This window comes from Bactrocera tryoni, chromosome 4 (assembly GCF_016617805.1).
Source record: "Bactrocera tryoni isolate S06 chromosome 4, CSIRO_BtryS06_freeze2, whole genome shotgun sequence".
NCBI lineage: Eukaryota > Metazoa > Arthropoda > Insecta > Diptera > Tephritidae > Bactrocera > Bactrocera tryoni.
This window is the reverse complement of record NC_052502.1, coordinates 72492077-72505728: the sequence shown is the minus strand read 5'-3', so window position 1 is coordinate 72505728 and position 13652 is coordinate 72492077. Positions and strand designations below refer to the sequence as shown.

The 13652-nt window shown below is 35.8% G+C and overlaps 2 protein-coding genes across 2 annotated transcripts; one reads left to right on the top strand and one right to left on the bottom strand.

The window, feature by feature from the left end:
- Positions 1–1388: 1388 nt before the first annotated feature.
- On the bottom strand, positions 1389–2700 carry LOC120774505 (alpha-ketoglutarate-dependent dioxygenase alkB homolog 7, mitochondrial). Its single transcript, XM_040104185.1, has 5 exons — positions 2506–2700; positions 2255–2430; positions 2031–2198; positions 1721–1959; positions 1389–1662 (listed from the first exon to the last, which is right to left on the bottom strand). The coding sequence occupies exons 1-5, from the start codon at positions 2654–2656 to the stop codon at positions 1545–1547; spliced, it is 852 nt and encodes a 283-aa protein (XP_039960119.1). The 5' UTR covers positions 2657–2700; the 3' UTR covers positions 1389–1544.
- A 380-nt stretch (positions 2701–3080) lies between these two features.
- LOC120775375 (pyruvate dehydrogenase phosphatase regulatory subunit, mitochondrial) lies at positions 3081–6829 on the top strand. Its single transcript, XM_040105537.1, has 7 exons — positions 3081–4300; positions 4355–4927; positions 4985–5282; positions 5380–5593; positions 5662–5815; positions 5870–5985; positions 6045–6829. The coding sequence occupies exons 1-7, from the start codon at positions 3301–3303 to the stop codon at positions 6483–6485; spliced, it is 2796 nt and encodes a 931-aa protein (XP_039961471.1). The 5' UTR covers positions 3081–3300; the 3' UTR covers positions 6486–6829.
- Positions 6830–13652: the final 6823 nt, after the last annotated feature.

The window sequence follows — 13652 nt, the reverse complement described above, 5'->3', positions numbered from 1 at the left end:
TTATAAAAAACGATTTTTCACAGAAATAAATTTGTAAAAATTAAAAAAAATTTAAGAACAGTTGAAAAAAATTAATTAAAATTAGCATGAGTTAGAATTGGAAATTAAAAGCTTATTAGAAAGCCAAAAATATCAGTAACAACGCTAACAAATACCAAAACAATAGCTTAGAAAATTTGAAAATTTAATTGTTTGAGAAACATTAATTTTATAAGTATTTCGAGAATGCATATAAATTGATGAATTTTAAAAAATAGCAAACAGCATATTACAGTAAAAATGTGTTAAATTGAACTTACAAATAATTAGCGAAATTATATGGAAAACAACAATAAAATAGCAGTAAATAGAAAGCAAAGCAAACAAACTGAAATATTTTGAAAATTACGTTGCAAATGTTACATAAATATTTAAGATAAAAATATTTTAATATAAAACAATAAAAAACTAAGCAAATGCAAGCGAAATTAAACAATAAATTGACAACAACAATACAATGAATTGAACATACTTTCACTGACAAGTATTTCGAATGCATTTAAGTAAAAAAAACTAAAAAAAAAATACAAATAAAAAATAAAACTTTTACGAGTTGCCAATTTACGTAAATAAAATTATTTAACAAAAATATAATAAAAAAAATTGCAGCATTAAAAGTTACTAACAAAAAGGCAGTTTAAAGATAAATAAAAAAAACCGCTGTGTGGCAAGTGCAGAGCCAAAATTTCTGCGCTTCGGTTGTAAAAGTTCAAAAGTGAATCAATTTATTTACGAAAATTTACATTTAACGAATTTTCACTGTATTCCATAATTAAGTGAAAAAGTAAGCTGCAAACCAATTGGCAACGTCAATGTAACTGCTCATAAATCATTACAAAAAAAAACAGAACAATGTAAACAAACACAAATGTTAAATATGTTTGACAATTATGAAAAATACTGAAAAAAAATTATAAATTCAGCAAACAAAATTGTAAAATGCAGCATATAAAAATATATTTGTTAAAAATAGCAATTCGCATTGATAAAATGAAATCTGAGAAAACAAAAATATTAAAAGCAAACTAAAAACATATGCTAAGGCGTAAACTATATAAATATAAAGTACATTTACAAACATATATACAATTAGTAACAATTTAATACAGCAGTGTGCAAGTGTAACCTTAATTATAATTAAAATTAACAAAATGTCAACAAAAAAATATTTATTTAGTTTTCAGTGCGAAAAATAGTGGTGAAAAAATTATAATGAGTGAATTATTAATAAAAATTATAAAAAAAAATATATAATGTTGTTTTATTTTAGGCACAAGGAAACGAGTTTTGGTTTTTTTTTTTTTTTTTGAAAATATATTTTATTTTATTTAACGCAAAACACAAAGCTGCAACTTTGAGCAATCATTATGCTGTCAGTTTTTATTAATAAATATAAGCTATTTACACTATTCTCAACTAATTGCAAAACAAAACGTCAACAAAATCTTCTTCGTCCTCAACTATTATCCACTAAAAGTAATTTCAAAAGTGATATTTTTCCCCTTTTACGGATCATTGCGGCAAATAATCGATATGCGACGATCCTTTTTCACGTGTTGTCCCTGAAAATGTGACACATCGTTGCCCAGTATTTCATGCGTAAAGTTATAGCGTGAAGAGTGACTGTAATTAAAAAAAAAAATTAAAATTATACGATAGTCGCTTCAATGCACGCACGCACCTCATTATGTACAAGGAGCGACGACGCAGCAGCACATCAACATAAAAATTGTTTTCCAAAGTGGTTTCTGGACGATTGCGATATGCATCATCTGCATCCGCAGTATTTTGTGCAGCTGTGCTGGCAACCTCCGGCGTTTCCACAGCCTTGCCTTGTAGGTATTTACGCTCCTCAACGCGCACCAAACGCATAACACTATCACTTAGTAAGCTAATGCCGGCTATTGTGTTGCCGCAATACTAAAATGTTAGAAAACTTTATTGTTAACTGAAGAAAATTTATATTCTATAACGTAGTCTAACAGTCATACCCTGGTGCTATCCACATGCGGCTTAATGACGCCCTCTGCAGCCAAATCCAGTATGTGTACATAAGGCATTATTGCACCATCGAAGGCTGTTTGACGCACTCGCTCGAGTACTGCGCGGTTGTGTGGATACCATTGTTTACGCTCCGTTTCGCGGAAGCCGTGTATAGCCTGTGTAAATAAATTTATTTTGTTAAAGCTTATTTTTCCTATTTGCTACACATTACATCGTCCCAGTGATCATATTCGTAATGCAGTCGCTTCATGTAAGGTTCAATTTCTTCCAGCAATTTGGTTTCTTCCTCGTTGGTTATGAAATCTGTATGCAAACGCAAATCTTTTATTAAAAGCTGTTGCTCCTCGGCCGGCCATTGTCCATGGAATTCAAAGAGCGTCAACATATCTGAGTAGATAAGCGAATTATGGTTTTAATTATTGTTTTTAACAGCATGATTATAATCATGTAGGCATTATTTACCTTTGGATGAGGTTTTGTTTTGCTCTTGCACCGGCTCTAGCGAACGACGTAAGCATTTTGTGTTGCTTATTTCCCTAATTTGTATAGCTCTGCTGTTGTTAAAGCAAAGCAAAATATTTTTTGTACACTGCTGCAGTTGGCGCAAATTCATTTTATATTTTTAAGCCACAAATTGCTTTAAAATAAACCATTTACACTATTTTATGATTTTGCACAGTTTTGAAAGCACTGTTGTTAACAGCTGTTAATTGTTTGATAAGACTTTAAAGGGTTGTCGAACCACAGACAATATTAAAATTTTAAGATTTTGTTTCCTGCACAATACTCGATTCGCTCAAAATAATAATTTTTTTCACTAATTTCTTTTTTATAAAAAATTGTGCAACCTATTTCGTTGTTAAATATTGATATTTTCACAAACTTTATTATTAATTTAATAATATTTCATTAAACCTGGCATGTCTACTAGCTATCGGCAACAGTTCTCTCTGTTTATGTTATTCCTCTCTGTTATTGTTTTGGCTGTCAGAACTGTCTATTTAGATATCAGCTGTTGCAAGTTGGCGACTATTTTTAGTAACATTTTTTGCGCTAAGCAATTAAAAACATATTTGCACTTTTCTACTTTTCTAAAGCAGGAAAAAACGAAAATAAGTTGTTTCGATTCAAAAAAAAAAAATAATAATAAAGTGACGAAAAATTTACGTAAAACATAAGCCACAAATGTAAACTGTTTTTTGTGTCGTGTCAATTAAGAGCCTACCCACCGAAAACCAAGCCAAAGCATAACACAAGATGCTACATTTACGCACAGGCAGCAGCGTAGCAGTCAAAATACCCGAATGTTGGCGTTTCCAGCAGCTGCTGGCTACACGATTACCACTCTCCACCACCGTATGCACGCTCCAACAGCAAGCCGACTCAGGCGAACCGGCGCAAGCAAATGTGCTGCGAAAGCGTAAATTCAAGCCACACGAGCCGGATAGTGTTGCAGCCATGATCAAGCTGCCTGAACAGGCGCGTGTCGTTATATGTGGCGGCGGCACTGTGGGTGCATCGCTTGCCTACCACCTGGCACTGCAGGGCTGGGGCAAAGACACCATACTCATTGAACAAGATAAAGTGGGTGGCGGCAATCCATGGGCCGCTAGCGGTTTGGCTGGTCGCTTCGAGCCTAGCTACACAGAATTGAAGCTGGCTGAATACTCCATTGACTTGATTAAATCGCTAACGGAACAGGGACTGTCCACGGGTTGGCAGCCAGTTGGTAGCTTGAATTTGGCACGCACTTTCGATCGTATGACCGCTTTCCATCGCATGCGCTCGCAAGGCCGTGCCTGGGGCATCAATTGTGAGATATTAACACCGGAACAATGTCAGGAACGCTGTCCCTTGATTAAGACAAGCGATCTAGCTGGTGGTCTGTGGATACCAGAAGATGGTGTATGTGATCCACATCAAGTTTGTCTCTCCTTCGCTGAGGAGGCACAACGTTTGGGCGTGCAAGTAGTGGAGCAATGTGCGGTACTGAAGATTAACAGTGCGCACGGTAAAGTCAGTCGCATTGAAACTACGGCAGGAGATGTATTGTGTGACTTCTTTGTCAATTGTACCGGTTTCTGGGCGCGCGGTGTGGGCACGCTATCGACGCCGCAAGTGAAAGTGCCGCTGAAAGCGGTGGAACATCACTACTTGCATACGAAACCGATAGAGGGACTCGATCCCATGACGCCGTTCGTGCGCGACTACGACGGTGGTGTGTACTTTCGCGAGCGCAATGGGCGCATATTGGCAGGTGATGTTAAATAATAATAAAAATTTACTGAAGTATAATTTAACTTTGTTTTAGGCGGTTTTGAGCGCGAAGCGAAAATGCTCTACGAAGACGGCATTATACCGCTGTCGCAGGAAGAACGCGAGCTGCCGCCCGACTGGGATCATTTTCACAGCATGCTCGACGAGCTACTGCATCGCGTGCCAATGCTAAAGTCATCGCTACTCGATCGCTTAACAAACTCACTGGAAGCCTTTTCGCCCGATTGCAAATGGATTTTGGGTGAAGCGCCCGAAATACAAAATTACTATGTGTCGGCGGGCATGAAAACGATAGGCGTGTCGGCAGCAGGTGGCATCGGACGTGCGCTCGCCGATTTAATAACGAAGGGCACTACGTACTTGGATCTACATATATTGGATATCAGTCGCTTTTTGGGACTGCATAATAATCGTAAATTTCTGCGTGATCGCTGCAAAGAGGTGCCGGGCAAACACTTCGAAATCAATTATCCATTTCACGAATTCAAAACGGGACGCAATCTGCGCATGTCACCCATCTACCCGGCGCTTAAGGAAGCAGGTGCCGTTTTTGGCCAAACTATGGGTTATGAACGCCCCAACTATTTCGATCCGAATGACAAGAAAGGTGAGCGCGTAAGCGTGAAAATTAAAAAAATAACTCATTTTTTTATTTACTGCGCAGACGAGTTTGGCATAACACGCTTTCGTACCGCCGAAACGCATACTTTCGGCAAACCGCCATGGTTCGATCATGTCGCTAACGAGTACAATGCCTGCCGCGAGCGTATCGGCATCGCCGACTATAGTTCGTTTACCAAATATGATCTATGGTCGAAGGGACACGAAGTTGTCGAATTGCTGCAATATCTCTGTTCCAACGATGTCGATGTGCCGGTGGGTGCAATTATACACACGGGCATGCAGAACCATTTGGGTGGCTATGAGAATGACTGTTCAATAGCGCGGCTCTCAGAACGACAGTGAGTAACATTAGTAGTAGTAAGGTCGTGCATACCTTATTTCAAAACTAATTTGTAACAACAGCTGGAAAACATAATTTTTTTCTATTTCTTTTAGCTATATGATGATAGCGCCGACGGTGCAGCAAACACGCTCCATCACCTGGATACGCAAACACATGCCAAATCATTTGCGATCTGGTGTAAATGTGGCCGATGTGACATCGATGTACACGGCAATTTGCATACTGGGCCCATACACACGCATTTTGCTCTCCGAATTGACTGATACAGACTTGACACCAAAGAACTTCCCATTTTTCACTTACAAAGTGAGTACAGGGTGTTGCTAAAGTTTTATTTTATATTTTGTTATCTTTTTGCAATGCTTTTAACGCAGGAACTTGATGTTGGCTTAGCTAACGGTATACGTGTGCTGAATATAACGCACACCGGCGAATTAGGTTATGTTTTGTATATACCCAATGAATTTGCGTTACACGTATACACACGCCTGTATCAGGCTGGACAGAAATTCGGCATACATCATGCGGGTAAGCAAAATTGTATTTAAATTTGTTATCACCCAACTAACGCATTGCCGCTAGGCTACTACGCCACGCGCACATTGCGCATTGAGAAATTCTACGCGTTCTGGGGTCAAGATTTGGACACGTTTACCACACCGCTGGAGTGCGGACGCAGCTGGCGCGTTAAATTGAATGTTTGTACTGCATTTTTAAGTTTCAACGCGTTAAAAACTAACATTTTTTGCACACACAGAAACCGATAAATTTCATCGGACGCGATGCGCTGCTCAAACAACGCGAAGAGGGCGTCAAACGCATGTACGTGCAGCTGCTGCTTAACGATCACGATCACGAGATCGATTTATGGTGCTGGGGTGGCGAACCGATCTATCGTGATGGCAAATATGTTGGCATGACCACCACCACCGGTTACGGCTTCACATTCAAGAAGCAAGTTTGTCTCGGTTTTGTGCGCAATTTCGCCGAAGATGGCAGCGAGCTGCCAGTTACCAATGAATATATACTTTCTGGCCACTATGAAGTAGAAGTGGCGGGCATGCGTTTCGAGGCGAAGGTCAATTTACACTCACCCAATTTGCCAACGAAATTCCCCGACAAAGAGCGCGAGGCATATCACGCGACACGCGACAAGCAAGGTCAGGCCGATTTGCTATCCTACGAGACGAAGTATTGAGAAGTGCTTTTATGCACTTGCGGAGTCACTGCGTCTATAGACTTGAAGTTTGGATATTAATTTTTAGCATTGAAATTTTTTTAAGATTTCATTGGTTTTATTATAATATTTTTTTTTATTACCATGTATATTGATTTAACTGTAAATGTTAAATTTTTTTGTTATTAGCTGACTTAGGCGCCATTAATGATATTATGCGCGTAATTTAGTGTGTTCGACTTGTTATTATGCTTATTTTATTGATGTGCTTAATATGTTATTTGCATATTCATACACATATAATTATGCTTTTTAAAAATTTTAAAATATTTGTTGCATAATTACACTGATATTTGGAAATTACAAAAAAAACTCTAAAAATTAATGCAACGAACCAGCTACATATGTACATTCATACAAACATATATATTTGTTTTTTTTTTATATTTTGTGCAACTTAAGCATCATTGGTATCAAAAAAGTCTGAAAAGAACATTGCATTTATCAAAACAAAAAAATTGTATAAGAAAAACTTAATTTAAAAAAATTTGTAAAAAATATTAATTTGTAAAAAAACATTGTAACAAAAAATCAATTTTGTATAAAAAATTAATTTGAAAAAATTTGTATAAGAAATCAATTTGAAAAAATTTGCCTAAAAAATAATTTGTAAACATTTTTATAACAAACAAGTAACAGTGCATATTTGCTATAAACAAAAACATTGAAATCAATTATTATAAAGCAGTTAATTAATTTCAAAAATGTTGCCGCATTTTGCCAAATATGTATGTATATAACAGATGCTGTATATTTGTACATATGTATGTATACCAAAAAAATCTTTTTTGTTGTAGAAACATACAACAAAGTGCGAAAAAGTTGTTACAGTAATCAAAATATAATCAAAATAAAAATATATATACATACATACATATATACCTCTATTAAATGTAAAAAAAAATACTTAAAAATGTCGAATAACTTAGCTGAGCCAAGCTATAAGCATTGTATAAATTTGGTTTAGCAAAAAAATAAACTAAAAATGTTATTATAACTTAACTATTTGAAAATCCTTCCCTAGTTTATACATATTAATGCATTATTATTATAAAAATGTAAAACTTTACTTTATTTGTTCCTAACCTCACATATTTGCTCATATACAATTGTGAAAATAAATAAAAAAAATATTTGTAGAAAAGTAAGAGCAGATTGTTGGATTTATAAAGGATATAAAACTAAATTTTTGTGGCTTAAAAAAACTACATAGAAAGAAACGGAACCGTACGGTGTCGAACTGAAATTTTTAATTACATAGAAACATTTGTAATTACTTATAAGAGATCAGACGAGCACGAAAATGTTGTATACCTCTTGTATATGCTAAAATATATTTGTTGTTGCATAAATATGTAAATATTTAAGGTCACAAAAAGCCTGGGAAAAAGTTAGGTTAATCAATACTTGATTAGTCAGGCATATATGTACATATATACATATGCATGCAGAAATGCAATAGCAGTTAACATTTTATGTATAACAGCACTACTACATGTTTGATCGTGTAGCTTGTTTATGTATAAATGCAGCATACAGCTTTTACACAAATATCCTTGTGCCACAAGTGCCCCTGTCCTATTTCGATGTGTCACTGCAGCTGAGTTACACGCAGCAACAGCGGTGCATGCACCAAATATTGGTATACTAACAAGATATAGTAAAAACAACAACAATTTTGATATATGTATGCAGGAATAAATGAACTACGACATAGTGCTCGTCAGACCCGGAAAAATTCTCTATACCCAAAAGCAGCTGTGTATGTGCACAAAAACTGGCGCTCCCCCACCCAATTGGCAATGAGGCAGACAGGCAGGTCAACTAGCTACTTATATACACATACTATGTATATACATATATGTAGTACATGTCATGTTCAGCGTGAGCACATGACTCAATTGTAAATAAACATTTACCTATTTGTTTATATTATGTAAAAGGCAAAGCAATGAAAACGCGCCAAAAATCCTGGGTGTAAGGCAAGTATGTAGCCATAAAAATATACACCTATTCATTTGTACTTACATGCATACTATATAAGGCACAAACGTTCCGTTGGGTGGTATACATGCTTGTGTTGCGCGTGCTGGAGCGCAGTTGCGCGCAGCAGAAGTAGTGGAGTACTGTCGGTTGAGGGCTTGGAAAGCCAACAATACGGCGCGGAAACGTTTGCCTATAAATAGAGTTGACTTTAAGGGAAGGCACGTAGGCAGCATCAAAGTTACATATATACGTACATTTGTAGCGCATACACACCCTCCAAGACTAATTTTAAATTCTTCTGCGCATAAAAAACACATTTGTATACAAATAAGTATGTATGTAACTATAAAAATCACTGTTTTGCAAAGAAAAACTACTTTTTAAACAATTTTTTAAGAAATTTGTTAAAATGCACAGCAATTGAAATTTTGCGATCACCAAAAATTTATGTATACTATCGCTGCAGTGTTGTTGCAAAAGTTAGCGGTTTTGCATATTCGTACGGCGGAAGTGTTGCCAAACAGTTCCGGTGTTATTTGCTTTCAAAAACTGCATTAGCAACTTATAACTATTAAATAAGCTTAAATTACTACAGCGCAGCTTAGTTTAACTATAAATAATTGTTATTGTTGCAAATTTGTTGTATTTAAAGGAAATAATTTTGTATCTGCCACTATAGTTTGAAGTTTTAGCGGAAATGGAACCGGGTAGTTCCGGTACGCAAAGCAAGTAACCACTTATTTACCTGCATCAATGTGGCAACATCTGATCTTATTGAAAGTTGTTGACAGAAGCGATATGGTAACTAACTGAAATGTCAAATATAAAAGAGGAAGGAATTAACAAAATTAAATTGGTTTGCAAAATTCGAAATTTGAAATTTAAGAATTGAAATTAACAAATTCTAATTGGAAATGTAAAATGTAGAATTTAGGTATTGCATAAAAACTATATTAATGAATTAGTGCACCATGAAAGTGGAATTGTAGATAATGAAAAATTTCATGTCTCAGATATGAAGCAGCTTGCTACCAAAGAAAGTACATACATATGTCAAGTGGAACTTCAAGAATTGGCTTTTAGAGTATGAACACTACCAATTAGCATTATGCAACAACTGCAGCTTAATCTTTGTAGAATACGTAATTATTTATATACATACATACACACTAGAATGGTAAGGAAAATTTTGGTTAGCATTAGCAAGTGGAAAATATGCTTTATAAGGCAGGCAGGCAAGTAAAACTGACTTCGTGGTACAGCTAAGTCGTTAAATAAATATTAGAAAATATTTAGCTTATATGTAAGTATGTATGTATGTAGTTTAAAGAATATATTTTTTTAGATTTTAGTTTTGGTGCCAATAATCTACAAAGAGGGTCTGTATACGAGCTTTTATGTACATTTGTATGTATGTATACGGCTTGCAAACAAGATCAACTGTATCTAGGTTAGTTAAATTAACTCGATATTTTGAATATGTTTTCAAATTCTTGTATGAAAACGTTTTATCTATGGGGGTTTTATAGTAGTCTCGGTGCCACGGTAGATACTACTTTTCTTGTTTTAAAATAGGCACAATTGTGGATTTGTATAAACCTGTTATAATTTTTAATTTTTAATTAAATATAATTTGTGTTGTGACAAATAATTTCTGAATAGTAGTAGTGAAAATAAATACTAGCACATATGTACATATTTACAAGCTAAACTTTTAAGCTATATAAATACGTATTCGCATATAAATGTATTATTTATATATGTACATACCTACATACATATGTATGTACATACATACATATATGTATATGTGTGCATTTATGTACTTAAATCCTAGAAAGTATCAGTGCACTTGTGCGCGTTTGAGCTCATAAACTGTCCCAGACCATGGCCAACTTTTTACGCGAACAAGTGGTGAAAATATGTCCATATACATATATGTACATAAGTATGTATAAAGGACATGCGATCGATATTCCCAGCGCAGTCGAACGCAACGTATGCTGCAGAACAACAATAGCAACATAATAACAAGAACTGGCATGCAAAGATTTCTCTACTTGGCGTGTAAACCCGCCACCTTCGCCAAGCAACCCCCTCTCTCTTTCTTCAAGCAGCGCATGCGCCTCTTGCATAGGGCACTTCCGGTGCACGAATGGGGTTGCTAGCAGTGGGTGGCTTGGGTGAGTGCTTTTCATCGTATACATATATTTGTTGTTTTGGAGAATTTTCACGTACACAGCAACAACGAAATATCAGAATGGGAACCGTAGACAATAGGTGTAGTAAAAAATAGTAAAATGCGAATGGAAGTAATGGCAGAAGGTGGAAGTTAACTTCCAATTCGTATACTAATTCATTATTTACTGGTTTTAAGGAAGTAGCTAATGCGAAAGAGGAGCGAAAAAGGTAAAGCCAGTTTTGTACAGTGGACAACAAAGCGTAGGACCGCACAAATCTGTGTTGGAGTATGAGATTTTTTAAAATATATGCCTCATAAAATATCTATGTAGGTCAATATTGCGAAAAAAGGCCGAAAGGAATATATACTATATACCGCCAGCACAGCAGTGGTTTAGTCCAAAAGTCAAAATTTAGTGTTCGTTCAATTGAATATTTGTACATAACCTAAACTGAGCATATAGTTTACGTTACTTAGGCACGTTTTCTAAATCTATGGTTAACAGACATCTGTCAGTTAAGTTCTGGTTAACTTAAACAAGAGTCCTTCTTTCGGTAGAGAACATTATTTTTATTTTCATCTGTCAGTTTGTATGGCAACTACATATGTATATCCTATAGTGGTCCGATCTGTACAATTCGTTCGCAGATTGTAACGTTGCTTTGAACAGTAATAGCTGACAAATTTCGTGAAGATATCTTGGAAAATAAAAAAGTTTTCCGCATAAGAATTTAATTTTGATCGTTCAGTTTGTATGACAGCTATATGTTATAGTAGTTCAATTTTAAAAATTTTTTCGAAAAATGTAGCTTTGTTTTTAGTAATAATCTATGCCAAATTTCGTGAAGATATCGCGTCAAATAAAAAAGTTTTCCATACAAAAACTTAATTTTTATCAATCAGTTTATATGGCAACTATACGCCATAGAGATCCGATATCGGCGGTCCGACAAATAAGGAGCTGCTTGGATAGGAAAGGAGGTGTGGAAATCTCAGAGACTAGTTCGCGTATATACTGAACTGAATATAACCTATTCAGCGTATAAAAATATGTTTGTATGTATGTATTCTTTACTGTTATTTGTTATGTGTTTTCTAATTAACTACTCTCTTTCCAGATTGCTCAATGAACAGCAAATCGATGCAAATGAAATTAATAATTAAAATTTTACAATAACAACGAACTGTTAGTTATGTATACAAATTAATATACAGAAAATGTACAACAACTGCACTGCGCCGTCAAATTGACTGCAGTCCAAGCTTTATTAGTTACTGTTGTTGCTTCACTAGTTGCAGCTACTTTCCCAAGCACGAAGTACTTTGCAGCAAATTGCATTGAAAAATATGTATAATTTACTCTTCACACGCCTCTCTCACCGCTCAGTGCTGCTGACATTCTAGGGTAGATGAACTTGTACTTGCCATTTGTGGGCTGGCAAGCTGGAATGGCAGCAGCAACAACTATTGCAACTACAATGCTGGCAAATGTTTGCGGTTATACGCAATTTTAACAACAACAAAAACATCAACTAGTATGAAATGCTTGCAATTCATTGCTGATTGTTTTTGCTCGTTCATGCGTGCTGCAACGCTCGCTCGCGCTCACTGCGTCAATTTTCTTTGCATTTCGCACGTTGTTGCTGACATGCTGCGCTGTGCAATGCATGCACATACATATGTACATATATACACATACAGACATGCATGGATAAGGGCTCATTTTGCAAGCAGCAACACTCTCACGCTCGTCATTTATGGCATAACACAACCACCGTTGACTCGATTTGCTTTTGCTTTTGTTTTTGTACATGCTCATTAAGGTTGGATGCATTGGACATGCCTTTTCTTTTGTGATTTTGTTATTTTTATTGCAAATGCAACGGTTAACTCGGCTTTCATGGCTTCACTTAATGCTTTGGCTTCGCTTAACAGTTATTTTTATAAGCTTGGCATGGAAAATTTCCATGGATTTGACATTTCAAATCGATGCTGTTGACAGCAAATGAGGAAATAACAGACAAATTTATTTTAAAATCTCAAAATGAAATTATTAAAGTACTTACGGAGGCTTTGAAACTTAACAAAGCAGAAGTAGATTACGCTTGGTAGTCGCAAGAGCCAAAGTGGCTCAAAGACGGAGGGACTAGTTCGTTCGGACAGACTTTAGTGGTATGATATTGGCGGTTCCGAGAAATAAGCAGCTAGAACCATGTCTTCGAAACCTATAAACATTTCTAATTGAATTGTGGAGAGAGACGTTAACAACAGAAAGAAATCTCAGGAGGTCTTTGGTAGAAAAAACACAAGCTTTGAACATATTTTCGACAGAACGCAACCACTGTTCGTTGACAACGTGAGATTGATTGAAGCTGTCAAAATTCATTTAGATTTCCAAAAGAATACGGTACAAAAGTCAGCCCAATTAAAACCAGATGCCTCAGTCCGCATTTTTTCATCCTCGGAATCTTGTGAGTTTTCTTAGATTCTTTGTTTACCAGTATATGGAGCTCTGCTTTGAGAACTGACTTTCATTCAAACGACATGGTCAAACCAATCGCTTTTGTTTCGAGAGCTTTATGGCTTCCAGGTCCTAAATGAGTTCATAGAGCTTACGTTTTACCCTCATTTGATTCAAAAAACGGCAATGCTGTCACGTACAATGTTTCCAATCCACTAAAAATGTCGAATGACCTTGATGTGCTATTTGTTACTGGCAACTCACTTAAATTCCACCGGTTTTTAGGTTACATCATAGGGTTAGAATGGTTATGAGCCCCCGTTTTGAAGTTATGTTTCCTTGTACAAAACGACAATATGGTCTCCAAGTAGTTTTCAATCCATTAAAATATCGAGTGACCTGGACTGAAAGAAATCCCACAAATTTTTAGGTGAGGTTCATTGGTAAGAAATGACATAATGTCCCCAATCGCTTTCGGTCCACGAAAACATTCAAGAAC